Consider the following 17620-nt stretch of genomic DNA (forward strand, 5'->3'; position numbering starts at 1 on the left):
AAAAAAATTAAGGGACTATCTCCAAGATACGTTTATTTTTTACAAGTGATTGTGCCGCCAATAATCTCAAAAAAAAAAAAAAAAAGGTCTAAATGAGATTCCTGGTCTTGATTTTAGTGTCTCACGACATACAATAATTAAGTACTGTTAAAAATAATTACCAATCAGAAAAATAACATTAAGGAAATTACTGCTTAGCTATTTTGTAATATTACAGCTCCCCCTCCCCCCCACAGGACCTAAAGAATGTAAACACTATGTTTTATTTGACTTTAAAGTTTTAATACTTTATTTTAAACAAATGTTGTTCTACATCTGCACAGCTATCTTTTAGATTTGTGAAATAAGGCAAGACTTCCATACCTGTGGCATTGCGTGTTAATAATACTGATATTGTCATTTGGAGAGTTTGTTTTGCAATTATTTGTCCTGCAATGTTTGTTCTACAGCAGACTTTGGTCTATGGCTTAGAAAGGTCAGTATCGCTCTCTTCCTTTCCCTTTTGCAGAAGATTTGAATTTCTCGAAAGTCTTTCCAGGCCATATATAAAAGCCATCATTGCTCTTCTGTGTTCGGGGGGTGTTCAGTCTCAACAAGAGCGAACTTTACCCATCAGCCCATCAGCTCATCCTTCTTTTTGCATAGCTTAACATGCTTCAGTTTTGATTTAAACTACTTAGCACTGTGACTATTTGACATCCCAGCAAACTATGCTTAATGTTTTATATTTAAATGAACAACAAACTTTGATGGTTAAAAAGACGGATGTATCCTACCTAACAAGCCACGTGGCCAGAAATGGTGATGAGATCCGACAATGCCAAAGCCACATTTCAGTAACAGCAGAAATAAGGTCTAACTTGCTTTAGCTATGGAGCACTTGCTTAAGTTTGTAGTCATTTCCGTTAATAGTAAGTGATGCTTATATAAGATCAGAAGAGGGATACTGCCTGCTTTTTAAAAAACATTATGAACACATGACAAAACAAACCAGAACAAATTTTAAATGGCAAGCTAACATATTCGTAGACTGTTCTTATTAGCTGTTTGCAGGTCTAAGACACAGACATTCAAAATTAGACTTTTCATGATTTGTGGAGCTACTAGTAGGTGTGGCTAAGCACAAGTCCTTAGGACAGATTCCATGATCACGGGCAGAAGGTGCTGGGTCCTTGCAAGGAAGAGGGAAAGACTATTAGAGGTGCAGCTGATGGATCTGGAGAATTGTTTCAGTTCAGTTTTACCATGGAGGAATTCTTTAAGCTCAATTCTCCTGCTGTGTAAGCTTAATTAACAACAGAAATCAGTCCCTAAATTTCTTCACAGCGGAGATCAGTTTTACACATACAGAAATTGTTCTGTCCATTTTTCATTCTGACACGGTGTCCATATCTATCTGTGAGTTCAGTCCATTCCATGACAATGTCTTTTATAAGGAATCCTTTGGGGATGTGAAACCTTTGATTCACAGTTTGCAATACAAATACCCTGATACATCATTTATTTGCTATTAAGTACTTGATTATTATGCCTTTTTAAATTCAATATCTTTAAACCAAGTTTTTAATTAGTGTCCCTCGGAGCAGTTCAGAGTATTTTTGTTGCCATTTCTCTTTCTTCTTGTCCTCCCGCGCCAATCTCTTTTTGTTTTGAAAGCAGAGATCTAGGGTTGCGACTTAAGCTCTTTTTGCATGCAACATCTCAATGAGGAGGTTATTATAGGGCACATCCCCGTTCAGGTGCTTGTAGTAGAGGTATTCTTCAGCCTGCATGCTGATGGCCCGGATTTCTGGTAGCCGAAGAAGGAGCTGCCCGAATTTCTCCGTTTGCTGTGGATAGTTGCACATTGTATAGTCCAGCAGGGCAGCGTTCACTTGCTCCTGGACACCTTCGACCAACTGTAAATTTTCCAGGTTTTTGACATCTGGATTAAAAAAAAGAAAGGCATGATATTTCAATGGCTTTTTAATTCCTGTTTACCACAGCAGTGTGTTCAATTAATGGATGTATTTTCCTCCTGACATAAAGCATACTTTATGCTGCTGAATATTCAGTAAGCCCCACTCACCAAGCTTCCTGGGAAAATGATCACAAAAGAGCTTTAGAAGGAGGTCTTGTTGAAATTCTGCATATACCTCAAATCAATTAGACACCAATGGATTTTGAGCAAGGTCAACTCTTTTCATATCATAAAAAGGAAAGGTTTGAGGATTCCTAAAGTAGAGGGATCATAATATATTGTCAGCAAATGAGTCCCTAGAGGAAGACCTATCTTAACCCAGTATATTACACAATTCATATAATTCTGTATTAATTTTTCTGACCCAAGGTGAAATCTGTGTCCAGGGTCTGATGTAGTTAATTCTAATAAAAAGTGACAGGGTTCTTGTTTCTGTTTGACATTTTTTAAATGATTCTGAAAGCCTTTGACTTGTCTAGCCTATGCTAATGAACCATCTGGTACACTCCAGTGACTGCCAACGGAGTATTCGCTACTGGGACTGCTAAAATATATATCTCAGTGACTAATGATCTTTATCAAATGAAAGCCTTGTCCTTTTGGCAGAATACAGTCCAGGATGGTCAGTGCCCTTTAACCTGCATGTGGTCTCTAATGTCTGCTCCTACTCTTTTTTCGTCTGGACCTGGGTGGTTCATCAAAACAAGGGATAAGGCAATTTGTTCTGCCCAACTCCTGATTTCTCATCCAGTTGTTTTAAGGCATCTGTCCTAAGGTGCTTATAAATATTGAATGAAAGAAACAGAGTAAAAATAAGACAGACTGACCTACAAATACACACACACACACACACACACACACAGGGTATGCTGGAATTGCTCTTCTGGAGTTTATTTATGTTAACTGTACAACTTTTAACAATGTGTGTATGGAAGCCCCCGGAAACAAATATACAGATATGTGTGTGTATTTACATACATCCAGGCTAAAAGAGTAAACAGATGCAGCCATCCCTATCTCCAGCTTTATTTTATATTCAGTCAAAAATAAACAAGAGCAATAATGAAGAAAGCCACGTAATACTGTAACTAAAAGGGTAAATGTAATAGATTTAGTTAGTGGTTGCCATGGAGACTCATGTCCAGTATTTTGGGCACTATATGCTTTATCCTTCTCCTACACATACATGTATGTCCATTTGGGGATCTCGAAATGTTCTTACAGTAAGGCTGTGGTACATTTGCTGTTAAACTGTGTCCAGGATGATTTCAGCGTTTACATTTTGAGCCCTAACTTAGCATTAGAAGTGATTTCCACATACCACCCTGAAATCTCTGTTTCAAATGAAAAGGAGTAAGAGTTAGTAGTGAAATAAATACAGCACAAGTGCCAGATAGCACATCCATTTCAAAGTGAGATGGGAGAACCAAGCATATTTAGTTACTCATGAATGAGGTGTGCAAGCATACAAAAGTTACACTTCTTTGCAGCCCTACCTTTTCTGGTAGCGCCTAAACTGACAGCTAAGTTACTGCCTACTTGCCATTTTATACACGCCACACTCATGGTTAATAAATTGCTTTCCATCTATCTTATTTAAGATAGTTTTTAGCTTATTTAAAAATGTTTGTAAACATGGTGGTGGATCCAAATTTACAATGGCGTCAACAATCACAAAAAGTAAACAACTGGAAATACCTTTGACCTGGATCCATCAGCTCTTCCCTGTGCTGAATGTCACACGTAGTCAGCTCACACTCTCACTACGGATATGAGCCCTTCATAAAGCATCACAGCACAAAGCAAGTGTGGTTAACATCTAGTTCATCTGAATTTGAACAACTTTCTCAGTGCAGTGTCTTTTTACCCTCCACACAACTTGGATCGGACTAGGGAATTGAAAACGAAAACAGGCGACCACCAGTGTTATTGTGATTGGAGTTGAATTACAGAAAAATTCAATTCAAAGTGGAGTATTTCATGCTACAGTGCAAGATATTCTCACAAGCAAGAAAAAGCTAGCAATCATCACAGAGATTTACAGAGAGGATGCAGGTCCGAGCACAGTATAAAGGTAAAATAAATGAAGAATAGTCTTTTTAGAAAGTTGGTTTTGAAATTTTCTTTTTCTGATGCATTTTTTTTTGAGAATTAGGTCCCCATTCTGTGATGAGTTATGACACTCTGTTGAAAAACAACAACAAACTACCAATAGTATAAGACAAAGGCTAGATCACAAGTTTTGGTGTATTTGCTTTCTGTTACTACAGAGTGATCACTTATAGTCTTCAGATCAGCATTTATTAGATAATTTCTATGAATACTGGCCAAAAGTGGTATCTTCTCCCCTCTCCCCCAAGTTAAAAATATATAAATACATGCAGCTTTCTTTTGGTCAGGAAACCATACAGGTTTCCTCTTATTTTGGCTGTAAGTATAATTTTTCTCTAAAGTTGAACAGAGTTGAATTCACGTGACAAAATTTATTATCCCATTAAGCCATCTCTATGAATTCATCATTAAACGCAACACAAGCAATATGGCTAGAATTGCCCTAAAGATGCTTACTTGCTGAATGTCTATTTTGTTTCTAAGTCTATACAGGCAATCTATAAGTAGTTTGTTGCCAGTAGTCCTGATATTTAAGCTATAAGATTAAAAAAGGAAAGAAAAAGATTTTGATTGAATTACTCTCATTTATTCACCAAATAGTCCCTGGATCATTGCTCTGCTGACTGGCTCTTTTCAGTGCCTTTTCCTTGTGCCTGTGCTGCCTTATTAACTGTCCTTTTCCTCTGTGGAGGCTGGCAGCCCGTTGGGGCGAGACCGAGGCATAGTCAAGGCATCCTAGAAACTCCTCCAGTTAACACTTGCTTTGTATTATTGATGTATGTATCCAAGATTAATGCAGTTGTGAAATGATCTACTCCATGAACTCTGAGGGATCTTCTAAGTCAATTTTTTTTTCCTAGTCAGAAATGGACTTGCAAAAATTTGATTTAGTTCATCATTTCACAATATATGTAAATAAAACCATCACACAGTGATGTGTGCAATTATCCCTCAGTAAAACTCGAGGGGAAAAAAAAAAGAAAAAATGACTTACACAATAGACAACTCTCTGAAATCAAGTGTATTAAATGTAATGTTGTTTTCTGTTCAAAGACTCCAGGGCTCCTTTTGTGATCTGAATAATCACCACCTTAGTTTACTTTACATGTTTTGCCAGTTTAGATTTTCCCTGGTCAGTTTTACTTTTAGGGAAAACATGCACATGTTCTCTTCCGGATTCAGAATCAGGCCTTGGGCGCAGTCCTGTGTCTCTTGTGCGACTGGTCTAACAGGCAGACCTGGGTGTCCCAGGCAGACCTGGGTGGGGCTTTTAAGCCCCAGAGAAGAAAAGAGCTAAAGGCAGAAGACACCACCTTGATGACAACTTAGAACTGTTTAATGTGACTCGCTTGGATTTACTCTTTAGGAAAAGTCCAGACATTTAGGAAGAATCCACAGTAATCGTGGCATTAATTTTTAGGTGAATTCATGAAGATCTAACCATGAAACACATTAAAAAATTTTTTTAATTTTTTTTTTTTTTAAGATTTATTTGTGTATACAGAACTGGGGTACAGGCCAGAGGCTCAGGGGCAGCGAGAGGCTTCACCAGAGACAGAATGGGGAACAGAACAGGCAGATCGACGAAGTACACTGCTGAGGGGAGCAGTGGGCGGGTCAGGAGAGGTCTGCCACGCCATGTGGTCACCTCCGGGGCAGGCGGGGATCGAACTCATGAGGAAGTGGCTTTAGTTTCTCAGTGCTGCACTTTAAGCCACCAGGGAGGGCGGAAACACATTTAAAATTTTATTCACTGCCTCTGGGAGGTCTGCCCTCCAATTCAACCCCACAATGTGAGGAAAGGGAACTGGCATATCCTCAGGAACTGGTAGCACCAGAAATCCACAAATGAATTGCTGTTAAATTCGACGCGAAAACAAAATCTGGACAAATTCTACCTGTTCTGGAGTCCTCAGAAAAAGGTTTTCGAGACTTGTGCTGCAGTTTCCATATTAAACAACTTTGCATCCCATTTGGATTTGGAAAGAGGCAAAATTCCCACCAGTTCTTCTGCAGCATTAGATGTTGGGCTTCTTACGTGTTCCTTTGCAATGATGTAAACTTCACCTTGGTACATTTTAAAAGTACTAGTTCTGACTTGGGCCCTCCACGTCCACAGAAGCCAGGCTTCCTCCCCGGCCCTTATGCGCTAATGACTCGTCAAAGCATTTTGTGCTTCTCCTGTAAGTATCAATCTCTTCTCATCTATTCTGCTGTATTCACTCAGGGACTAATTACAACATTTTATATGAAGCAGCATTATGATAAGCTCACAGCGGGCACTCCGACTCTCCCGTCCTCATTGGCAAGTAAACCCTCAGGTCTCCTTGAATATATCACTTGCTTGTCAGGTGTGCACACACCGCTCTCTGAGGAGGGAGGTGCTGATTTCAACCTCCCTAGAACCTCCACGAGGCACAGCCTCTAAAGCTCTGTGTTCAGGACGCGTTCTTCAGAGACGGGTCCTTTGCTAAGCAAGGGGACAAGGGGACAGGTGGACTGTGCTGTCCAGCACTGAAAAGGTCATTTTGTTTGTTAATTTCCCTCACATGGGAGTGATCACATTTTGTCCTTTAAAAGACATGAAAGAAGGAAAAAGGCATCTGTGGCGCCTAAGGAATACGTCTTTTACTTGAAGTTTTTGGAGGAACGCCTATCTGCAAATGGGGACAATTTGTCCTCAGAAGATCTTTTCCTTTGATAAGTCAGAAAAGGAGGCAGGGAATATATTTTTATAAGGAACTAATTTTTTAAAGATTTACTTATTTATGCATACAAAAACTGGGGTACAGGCCAGAGATGCAGGGGGTGAGAGGATTCACCAGAGGTAGAGCAGGAGCAGAACAGGCAGCAGATTGACTGAAGCATGCTGCTGAGGGGAGCAGTGGGCAAGACAGGAGAGGCCTGCAGGCCATGTGGGCCAGCTCTCTGACCAGGGATCTAACTCGCAGAGAGCTTTATAGTGCTGCACTTTAACCCCTTATGCCACCAGAGAGGGCCTAATTTTTACAGTATGTTTAATAGCTATAGTTAAATAATTTGCATAAATAATTTTGTGAAAACTTTCGCTAGATGTTGTCATGTGAACAAAAGTTCATTTCATCAAGAGTGAGGGCTGGAGTTGGAGGATGATTCATTTTTAATGCTAATATCTAAGATTAGATTCATTCTGTGTCCAGCAACACTTGAAACTCAATAGTTTTAATTCATCCCATCTAAGCCCTTTAAAGAAATGTGTATGGGTGCAAAAGTTTATTAACCCACAAGCTGTTTTTACCAACTAGAACATACAATGCCTTGTGTATAAATGACTAACACAAAAGCTAAGTCTAAAAACATGGCCAGATAGCCTATGTATTATCTGTTACAACTGATGAGTGCCTTGTCATTTATAAAGCATGCCAACATGTATTATTCATTTCATGGCTTCATGTACACAACATGAGTTCATTCACTTAGCTTGCCATTCATTTGAGGCATTGAAGATAGAGGGCAAAAAAGACACACTTGGTATTAAGTCGCTTGTTTAGCGTGAATGAGATCCACAGTGGGTGCTTAGGGCACAGAGGATGTGTGCTTAGCCCAGGGACAAGAAAGGTTGAGGGCGTATCTGAGCAGTTTTGAAAGATGTATCAGAAGGAGCCAAGCAACTCAGAGAAGAAGAGGTCTGAGTCCTGGGAGATCGTTGTTCTGTCTATAAAGCTTTGGAGACAGAGCAGGGAGGTTCCCACAACAGGGTAAAGCAGCTTAACTTTCCTGGAGAAGGAGAACAGGAAGGAGGTATTTTAAGACTGAGGAGTAGACATGTCAGAGTCTGGGTATTGTTTTGAAAGCAAAACAGAAGCGCTGCAAGATTTTAAGGAAAGAAATGGCCAGCCTGCTGATTTAGAAAGGGCGCCTCATGGGCTATTGGGAGAAGGGGTTGGTAAGTGAGGGAGGGTGAGGAGGGGGCCAACTTCAAAGGGAGATCAGTCAGGAGGCCATTGTAGAAATATGGATGAGGTAGGTAGCAGGCCACAGGGTGGGGGTGGACTTGAAAGACATCAGGACGGTTGGCTTGACAGGGCTTGCTGGCTCTGGACAGTCAAGATTAGGAGAACAAAGGTCTGGGAGGACTTCTGGGCACCTGTTAGTATGACAAGAAATAAAGAGCAGATTTGCAGGGCACTTTTTAACAAGGTTAGGTATAACCAGGTCAAGTTCAAGTAGCAGGTGGAAAAAGTAAAGAAAATGCTGGAAATCAGGGTCTAGACCTCAGTAAAGAAGCCTGGGCTGGTAGTCTAAATTTGGGGAGTCATCAATGAATGAGTGATATAGCACCCCAGGAGCTGGTGAGCATGTGCAGAGAGAGAGAGAGAAGTGCAGGTAGTGGGATTCTGGAGGAGGCTGAGTCTTTCTTGATAAGGTGTGACAGGTTTTAGACTCAGGCAGATCAAATAGCTTTTCCAGGATTATAAAGTAAGACAGACCAAGAAGTGAATGAGGCATTAACATTTTACCAAACAGCAGTGTGCAAACGATTCTTTATCAGATTTCTCTCTCTTTTTTTTTTAAAGATTTATTTATTTATGCATACAGAACTGGGGTACAGGCCAGACATGCGGAGGGTGAGAGGCTTCACCAGCGACAGAGTGGGGAACAGAACAGGCAGATCAATGAAGTACACTGCTGAGGGGAGCAGCGGGCTGGTCAGGAGAGGTCTGCCACGCCATGTGGTCACCTCCGGGGTAGGCGGGAATCGAACTCATGCGGAAGCGGCTTTAGATTCTCAGTGCTGTGCTTTAACCTGCTGCGCCACCAGGGAGGGCCTTATCAGATTTCTCTTTTAAGCCACTTAAGCATCTTATGAGGGGAGGTGGTGTTCTTCTCTTTTTCTAGCTAAAGAACCTGAGTCTTGGGCAAACTCTGTAACTCAGTTGGTAAGAGCAGACCCTGAGTCGGAACAGCCTGTATCACTATAATGCCCCTGAACTGTCCACCACCCCTTCTCCCTCTGGCAGAACTGGGACTTGAGCCCCATGGGGTTCAAGGCTCGTGATTTTCACGTTGAGCTCCGCATCCTCTCCCCACCCTGTGTGTGTACACATCGACCACAGGATGGGGCTGGAGAGTGGGATGTGCTTGTGAATCACATAATTTTACTTCTAAAGTCTAATAAGTGAACAGCTTTTAGGGAATTTGAATGAAATAATATACTATTGACATTAATATTGGTGTGTAATACACCTTAATCGTTAGTGACGTTGAAGGCACATTCACCTCTTAAACGCACATATTATTGCTGTAAGTTGCCTCACAGCTGAGATGGAGTGCCGCCTAGCGTCATGGGGTGTCTCCTGGCATTGTCCCCCCCAGCACTCTCGGCGCTGGTACCAGGCTAAGAGGCTGCTTTATATCTGGAAATTAGCGGGGTAAGGGTCTCAGTGATTTTAAAAGGTGGAAAACCACTCAAACTTGTGGTACAATAGCAATAGTTAAAAAAAAGTATGACCATCTAATCAAATCATTCCTTCCCTCTGGGCCTACTTTTCCATCTGCAAATGAGAGAAATAGCTCTTATTTCTTAGAATCCCTTAAGAGTGAGATGACTCAGGGGTGTGGGTTCACACCTCTCCAAATGGACGTTGCCATCAAGGCAGAATTACACCTCTGAGTCACAGTGTTGGGATCCATCATTAAGGAGAAAGAGAGGCTGAGATCATTTGGAAGAGTTAGGAGAAAAGTAATATGGTATCTTAAGTGAGTCAAACAAAAAACAAAATACAAGGACTATATACTGACAAGGCATGATTCTTACAGTTTTATGGATAAAATTTGGAGACTTCACTGGCAGCTCTTTCTCCTGAACAGCAACCGATTGTTCTCCCCACCACCAAGTGTCATGGCCAAACAGAACCTCTGATGTATCCAAAACAGATGGATGGCAGAGTGAACACTTGAAAGTTTAATCCATTTGCCATCACAAGGAATATTCATGAAAACATGCCCAATTCATGAGTTTCAGTTAAAGATTTTCTACCCGGTTTTATTAATTTTGAACCTCAGTTTTCCTAAATACACACACACTCTGCACAAAATACTACCAGTCCATAGCTGAGGAAGTCCGGACTCGGGGGCACCCTGCACAGAGAACGCCCACCTGTCAACTTAGTGTTCAAATATGTGACCCCAACAGACAGCAGGGCTCTTTCCCCGGAACAATAACCTTTCTCACTAATATCTCAAGTCTTAGTTCTGGCTCTAACCTGTGAGATCATGGATATGTTCTTGTCTGGGGCCTCAAGTGAAAGGCAAGAGGTAGGCTTGATGGCTACAGTAACTCACATAATCCACACTGAGTACTGTGAACAGTCTGAAAGGAAGGTGCTGGGTTCATGTTGCCCACAGATAGGTATAAGCTCTGCTTTTGCCCCACGAGTCCATCACCTGCTTATCGCTGACTGCTGGGATGTCACAGCCACTCACCCTTACCAGGGATGTGTTGGGGAGATGCATTTGGCAATTTCGGTACTGAGTGAATGAATGCCAGAGAGCGTAACTGCAAGCAGAGTCCCCACGGCCAATGATGCGCCAAGGTGGTACAAAGGGACCACTGTCGTGTGTGGTGCATTGTTGATGGTTACGGGCTTCAGTCATCTGCAATGTTTTTTGGCCTGTATCTCAAATTATGTGCAACGTTGTTAAGTGTAGCTATCATCTGACACAATGAATTCATTACATAAAAGGAACCATCCCTCCCTGCTAAGTGAAATAAGCCAGAAGATAGGTAAATACCGGATGGTGTCACCAAGATGTGGAATATAAAGTAACTAAATTAATAGTCAGAAAAAGACAAGCTGAAAAACTAAACCTTTTCCTAGTTGATTACAGAACAGGGTGGGAGAAGCAGGGCCAGAGGCGTAAGAACCAAGAGGAAAGGAAGCACAATTATTTGTGGTGATATATGGGTGAGTTGGTGGTGGGTACACTATGGTGGTAATACCTGATCGGGGTACCCCAATATCACCTTCGTTCAAAAGAAATAAATTATATAAAATATAAGGTAAAACTTAGAAGGGGACTACCCTTTCCATGGAACAATGTGGCTTTTGCATATAGAAACACAATGGTTAGGGAAGTCCCTTTCGAAAGCTAGCTCCTGGAAGGATATTTAAGAACAGAGATTACAGAACTGTAAACAAAAGGCACTGAATACTTTCAAACAATTGCATGAACATACATACATGTTCCTCTCACTGAAATCGAAGCTTCTTTCAGAGTAGCCCTGAGCTCATATCCTTGCCTCGCTTACTCTTCTAGATACCCTGGTCTTGCCTTGCTGCGAGACAGTAAGCTCGCTTTTTCCTTGAGACCTTTCCATGCACCATACCCTCACTCTGGATGGTTCTTCTTCTATTAAACAGGACTCCAGTCCTCCCTTCACTCCACCTCTGCTTAAGTATCACCTAGCCAACAGACCTTTGCTATCACCCTTACTCACAAAGCTCTACCCTACTCTGAAATCACTGTCTGATGTTTCTTTAAAGAGATATTTGTAAACCATGTCCATGGCACGATTGTTCACAATCACCAAAAGACCGAAGCAATCTTAATGTCCACTGATGGAAGAATAAAAATCAAAATGTGGCTTAGACATGCAATGAAATACTTCCTAGCCTGACTGAGAAAGAAGGGCATGGGATACAATAGGATGAATCTTGAGGACACATTAAGTAAATTAAGTCAGTTACAAAAAGACAAATTCATAGAGACTGAAAATTGAATGGTGGTTGCCAGGGGCCATGGGAAGAGGGAAATGGGCCTATTGTCTAACAGGTGGACGGTCTCAGGATTGGAAGCCAAAAAGTTGTGGCGACTGGGCGGAACACAACATAAAGGTACTCGATGCTGCTAAACTGCACATTTAAAAATGCTCAAGATAGGTTCTCCTTGGTGGCGCAGCGGGTTAAAGCACAGCACTGAGAATCTAAAGCCGTGGGGCTTCCGCAATGAGTTCGATTCCTGCCTGCCCCGGAGGTGACCACATGGCGTGGCAGACCTCTCCTGACCCGCCCGCTGCTCCCCTCAGCAGTGTACTTCGTCGATCTGCCTGTTCTGTTCCCCACTCTGTCTCTGGTGAAGCCTCTCATTGCCCCTGAGCCTCTGGCCTGTACCCCAGTTCTGTATGCACAAATAAATAAATAAGTCTTAAATTTAAAAAAATTTAAAAAGCTCAAGATAGTAGATTTTTATATGTATTTTGCTGCACTTTAAAAAAATTCATTGTAATATAGCAAGTTTTTAAGGCATAGTATAATAAACACCAGGGAATCCACAACTCATCCAGCACATCACCAACACACCCCAGCCCACATCTGTGTTCTGCCTGCAAATGAATTCCTGATGCCCGGGTGTCACCACTACCCCAAATGTGTGTTTCCTCTCCCCCTGTAGCTCCCAACAGTGTGCATCCTTATTCTTGCTTGTGTGATGACCTATGTCATACATGTATTTGTCTGTTTCTTAAAATTTCCTGTAGATCTTACAAGAAGAAAAACTGCAAAGGCAGGGACTTGGTTGACTTCCTGTCTGTATGCCTAGCACCCACCAGCACCCAGCACTGGGGGAGCATCTGTGAGGGAGGAAGAAGGATAGATTGATTGCAAACAGCTTTGCCCCACCTCACAGTCTTTTCTTCGTCCTTTGTGCCTTTGACATGCTGCTTTCCTTCCATATCAAATTCATATCAGACTTTATTTTTGTTCCGCATTGAATTACTTCATAACAGTAAGCAAAGAAGCACAAATTCCATGATGTACTGTGCTTTCTTGGGACACAGAATCAAAGGGCTGGGTAATTGGACTGCTTTTCTAGAGTCCTTTGGCCTTTTCCATGTGGAGGGCATTTTAGTTGACTGTGTTCTATACCTTTACCAGCTCACTCGATGTTCTAGGCTCAAGCTACAGACTATGACTTCACGGGCCCTGCAGACGCAACTGCTCCTGGGATATTTCCCTCCAGTGCTGGTGGACAGTCTCCAATGTCCAAGACCAAGCCTGGTCTTCCCACTTTTCTCATTATGCTTCCTTGCACTTTTCGCACCTTGACTATTGGAGTGATGTCTTGGAGATGTCGGCATGGAGGTCACTGCCTCCAGAAAGCCACCCAAGTTCATTTTCCTTGATTCCACATTTTCTACCGAAGGTCATACGCAAGTATCTTTGTCGTTATGCTGCTGATGACAGAACCCATTCACAGCAGGCAGGTTTGGGGGTCACGGGGTGCCCCTCATTCTACTCCATAACAATTCCATACACATTCCCGTTACCCATCACATTAAGCACTGGGGATTATTAAACCTTATGTCAGCATGATTAACTGTCAATTACAAACAGGGGATGACCCACCTGGCCTATGGTTACTCTTCCCTGGGGCTGCGCCTGGGCAAAGTCGGCACCCATTTCACACAGGCTGAGAGAATCTATTTTCACATTAATTTATACATCTGCCGCATGCCCGAGTCTGGAAGATCTTCCGAGTATTTCTAATCGTATCTCCCCTGCAAACTTTTCTTAATCTTCCAGCCGAGGCCTTCCCTTCCCTCCTAGATTGCATTCTTTGGGAGGCAAAGATCCTGTCGTATGTTTCTCATTTCCCACACAGCACAGGAGACAAGAGTAGCAACGCACACATGAGAGACACATGATATATGTACTGTTAAAGTTGCCAATATGAATTAGGTGCTCACGAATATAAAGCACATGCAAATAAATGTCCCAAGAATATGTGCTGTAGTCTCAGCGATAAGACTTGGAAGCAATTTTAAAAGTTCCTCCTCATGTTGCATTTATAATTGATTACAAATCTAACAGTAGAATACATCTCCAATCTCTAGAAAAAGTATAATTTGATTCACAATGGAAAAAAAGAGTCACTCTGGCCTGATGCGATGAAGTGGCCACCTGCATACCTGAGCAAAACTGACTTGGGGCCTGTGTGACTATTGGGGACACACCAGTGGACACGGAACATTCTCATTGGCCTCTGGCTCTCCATTTGTGACCTGTTTCTAGGACTCGTAGGATAAAATGAGGAAGGAAGATTATACGAAATGGGCTTTTTTTACTTTTTTATTTATGCATACAGAACTGGGGTACAGGCCAGAGGTGCAGGGGGGTTAGAGGATTCACTAGAGTCAGAGCAGGGAACAGAATAAGTAGATTGAAGTACATGCTGAGGGGAGCAGTGGGCGGGTCAGGAGAGGTCTGCTGCGCCATGTGGGTCACCTCCAGGGCAGGATCGAACTCATGCTGAAGTGGTTTTAGCTTCTTAGTGCTGTGCTTTAACCGGCTGCGCCACCAGGTAAGGCCCGAAAGGGGCTTTTAAGGTTGTGAATTGAAACTGATCAGATGTTATACCAACCTCTATGTATCAGATCCTAGTGAAAACCACATAAAAATGCATGGAGAATGAAAATCAAAAATAAGGTCTCTGGCTGGGAATCAACTGAGCCAGGAAACAACAGAACTTAAAGGGGGCACAGGCTGCAGCCATTTCCTAGTTTCCCTATAAAGTGCAAATAAAACTGTGGGTCAGGTAGATGCCTACTAAGTGATGATCTATACGATGTTGGCGGAACAGGTAGCATTTCAAGGACACCTGAGATGCAGAATGCAGCTGCTCCAGCTGTTCCTTGAGAGTCCTGCTCCTCACCCTTGTATAGAGACACCCTGTCCTCTGGGAACAGGAAATGCCCACACTGGTGAAAAGCAGTCTTCCCTCAGAGGGCTCCATTCTCGTAGCCCTGTCCTGAATCAGTTTGACTTGTAAGTTTACATCTGATTTCCATTCAGGAACTTTTGCGGTTTTTGCAGAGTTTTCTTATTCTCTTCAAATAAGATATGAGGTTCCGTTTGTTCAGGTGGCAAGACTATGAATAAACCAACGTTATCATATGAAAGAGAATTAAACAGGCAGATCCAAGTGGGGATATATTAAGCCAAATTTAAGCTCCAGTTGTTGAATTTAGCCTATACTAGATGTCTGGTTTGCCTCAGGATAAATTCAGCTTTTCAGCTAATCGAATGAGGACAACTGCCTCAGGTATGATAAAATTTACAAGAGAGCACCTTCGAACAGTTCTTGTTAAAAATATTAGCTTAAAGGCATTCTTATCGTCTTTGGGATGAAGACTGTATTTGCATTTAATTATTTGATTTCAAGCTTTTATGAACTCGGATCAAATATTAGCTTAGCCAATTAAAATATTATTTTGTGTGAGTGTGGCTGCAAGCCCAATTCGGCTTGACTGACTCAGCTTTGGTTGCGCATTGCCAGCTTCTAGACTTTCTGAGATTATTTCTAAGAGGGGAAAGAGAATATAAGAATATAAATGTACATTTAGCAGACAAGGTGCCATATTCAAAATAAAGAGTTGACTCTGAAACATTTCTCCACATTACAGCATGAGTCTAGAAGACAAAAGATGTAGTCCTCTAGATATTTCTACCCATGCAATCAATACTCTTTCATAATTCAGCATTTGAAAGAAATCCTTTTCTTTTAAACTACTTGTGTTAGTCCATGGGCCACAGCATGGCTCCATTGCCAGGAGCAACTTCCTGTTTACTTTTGCTCCCCACAGAAGGCTGGCTCCAGCCTATTTTCTGTCCTTTAGGTCTTCGATGGCAACAAGGGATACCAGCTCTTGCAGAAAGGAGACAGTGAGAGAAGGGAGAAAGAAGACTCATGGGGGAAGGAAATTTGCATCAAACTAAGGAGCACTTTAAAAAAACATCTGTTCAAAATGCAACTGTTGAATGGAAGCATTCAAGGATCTCTAGAAAACAATCAGTTGATTTTATTTAGCTTGTATTGCTCAGACCTCAATGCCCACAGTTGACTGGGCAGGAAGCCTCACAAAATGTTTTGTTCAACTTAATCGTCTAGCACCAACGCCATGAAATGGTAGGGATGGGTCTCTGGAGCCAGACAGACTTGTGGGCCTCCCAGTTTCGATGTGTCCCCATCCCTCTCCCTGCACCCCTTCAGGTGATGTGGCCCCAAGGGGACGTCTCGAGAATGAACTGGATGGGAATGGCTAGTTGTGGGTGAAGTCAAACCAGAGAACTACTGCGTGTTGCTTGTCTTGTTCATTTCAGCAGAAGCTTGAAAACAAGATAGTGTAACGGGGATCCCCAGGAAAAGGGGAGGTTCCGGGTTCCCTGCCCCACTTAGAAGGAAGATGGAGCTGAGCAGGAAGGGGGGAGAAGAATCTGGAGAGGAGACTGAAGAGGAAAGAAGCAGGATGGAGGCTAGAAGGAGAGGGAGAGAAGGAAGCCTGAGGGAGGCACAGGGAGCAGAGAGACATGTGAAGAAGCGGCTCTTGCTTCTGCCATGCTTCTTGGTCCTGGACTGGGTGAAATAGATGCTTGAGACTTGTAGGGGGCTGTCAGGCCTGGCTTTGGGACAATCCCTTTTGGGTAGACTTTTACCCACAAATGGGTATTCTTTGTCTTTTCTGTATTATGCACTAATTTTATTAAAGTTCCTTTCCATCAAAGGTCTTACATGTTTTGTCTTGATGCAGTGGATGGCAACACCTATTTAGGCAGGTTTGGGGGTTCAGGGGTGCCTCTCTCTCTCTGCCCTATAACAATAGGAATATAACAAACCTGTCATTTGAAAAAAAGTAAGTATTGACCATTTCAAAAGAATCAAGCACCTTGTGGTCAATACAAGGATGCACACATTACCTTTTAAGCAGCAAGAAATATAGACTATGAAAAACAGTATTCTAGAGTGCTTATTGTTGGTTCATGAATGAAAACTCAGCAACTTGAACTCTAGGCTAATCCTGACACTGACTTGGAGTTTTGTTTTTGATAGAAAATTTAAAGAATGCCCTTTCGTTTCATATTCTGAGCGTCGAACTCATGAAAAATAAATGCAACCTACAATCATAATCAGAAATTAAAAGTACTTAAACTTAAGCACTTTAACTTAAAGTTAAAGTAAATCTTAAAATCCAATTTTTAAATGTTAAAGACCCTTTATAAGGCTTACTGTGTATTATAAAACAATTTCTGAGAAGAAAAGATTTGCCTAGTTCTTGAACTTTGATCAAAACCCTTTCATCTATTTTATTTCACTTCTCCCAATACTTCTGGCAGGTCTGTTTTCATCCTTCCTGAGAAAGGGAGACAATGAATTAATGATAGCCTTGGGGAGAAAGCCAGGTATTTTAATACTGTACCTGATGCCTCCAACCCCCTTTTAATTGTACCCCAATTGTGTTAGCTGCATTGCTTTAGAGCAAGCATTGGATTGAGATCTTTAAAAGTCCATTTCTTAACATGCAAATTCAGTTTTTTGTTGCCAGTTGAATAGTGCTGAATTAGGGCAGCTTGTTGCACTTTTTAGGTTTTTTCCACGGTACTAAAATGCAATACTTCACAATCAGTAAACCTCTTTTGACTTTATGCCCATAAAAGAAATGTTATTTATAAGTCTGTTCTTAATACCCAAAGATTTTCAGTGTATAGTTAAAATAAAACCACTCTTGAAAAT

The 17620-nt window shown here is 41.8% G+C and overlaps 1 protein-coding gene across 3 annotated transcripts in view; it reads right to left on the reverse strand.

Moving 5' to 3' along the window:
* Positions 1-265: 265 nt before the first annotated feature.
* The window catches only part of NR5A2 (nuclear receptor subfamily 5, group A, member 2), a 126457-nt gene continuing 109102 nt past the window's right edge, over positions 266-17620 (reverse strand). The window contains exon 7 of one of the 3 annotated variants that reach the window (XM_004685478.2): positions 266-1924. In XM_004685478.2, coding sequence (XP_004685535.1) covers positions 1677-1924 — 248 coding nt within the window. In that variant the 3' untranslated portion in view covers positions 266-1676. The remainder of the gene's footprint in view (positions 1925-17620) is intronic. The other 2 variants (XM_004685477.2, XM_004685476.2) reach the window with 2 other exon arrangements.

Source organism: Condylura cristata, unplaced genomic scaffold (genome assembly GCF_000260355.1).
Source record: "Condylura cristata isolate star-nosed mole 26May11 unplaced genomic scaffold, ConCri1.0 scaffold00018, whole genome shotgun sequence".
In the NCBI taxonomy this organism is placed as follows: Eukaryota; Metazoa; Chordata; class Mammalia; order Eulipotyphla; family Talpidae; genus Condylura; species Condylura cristata.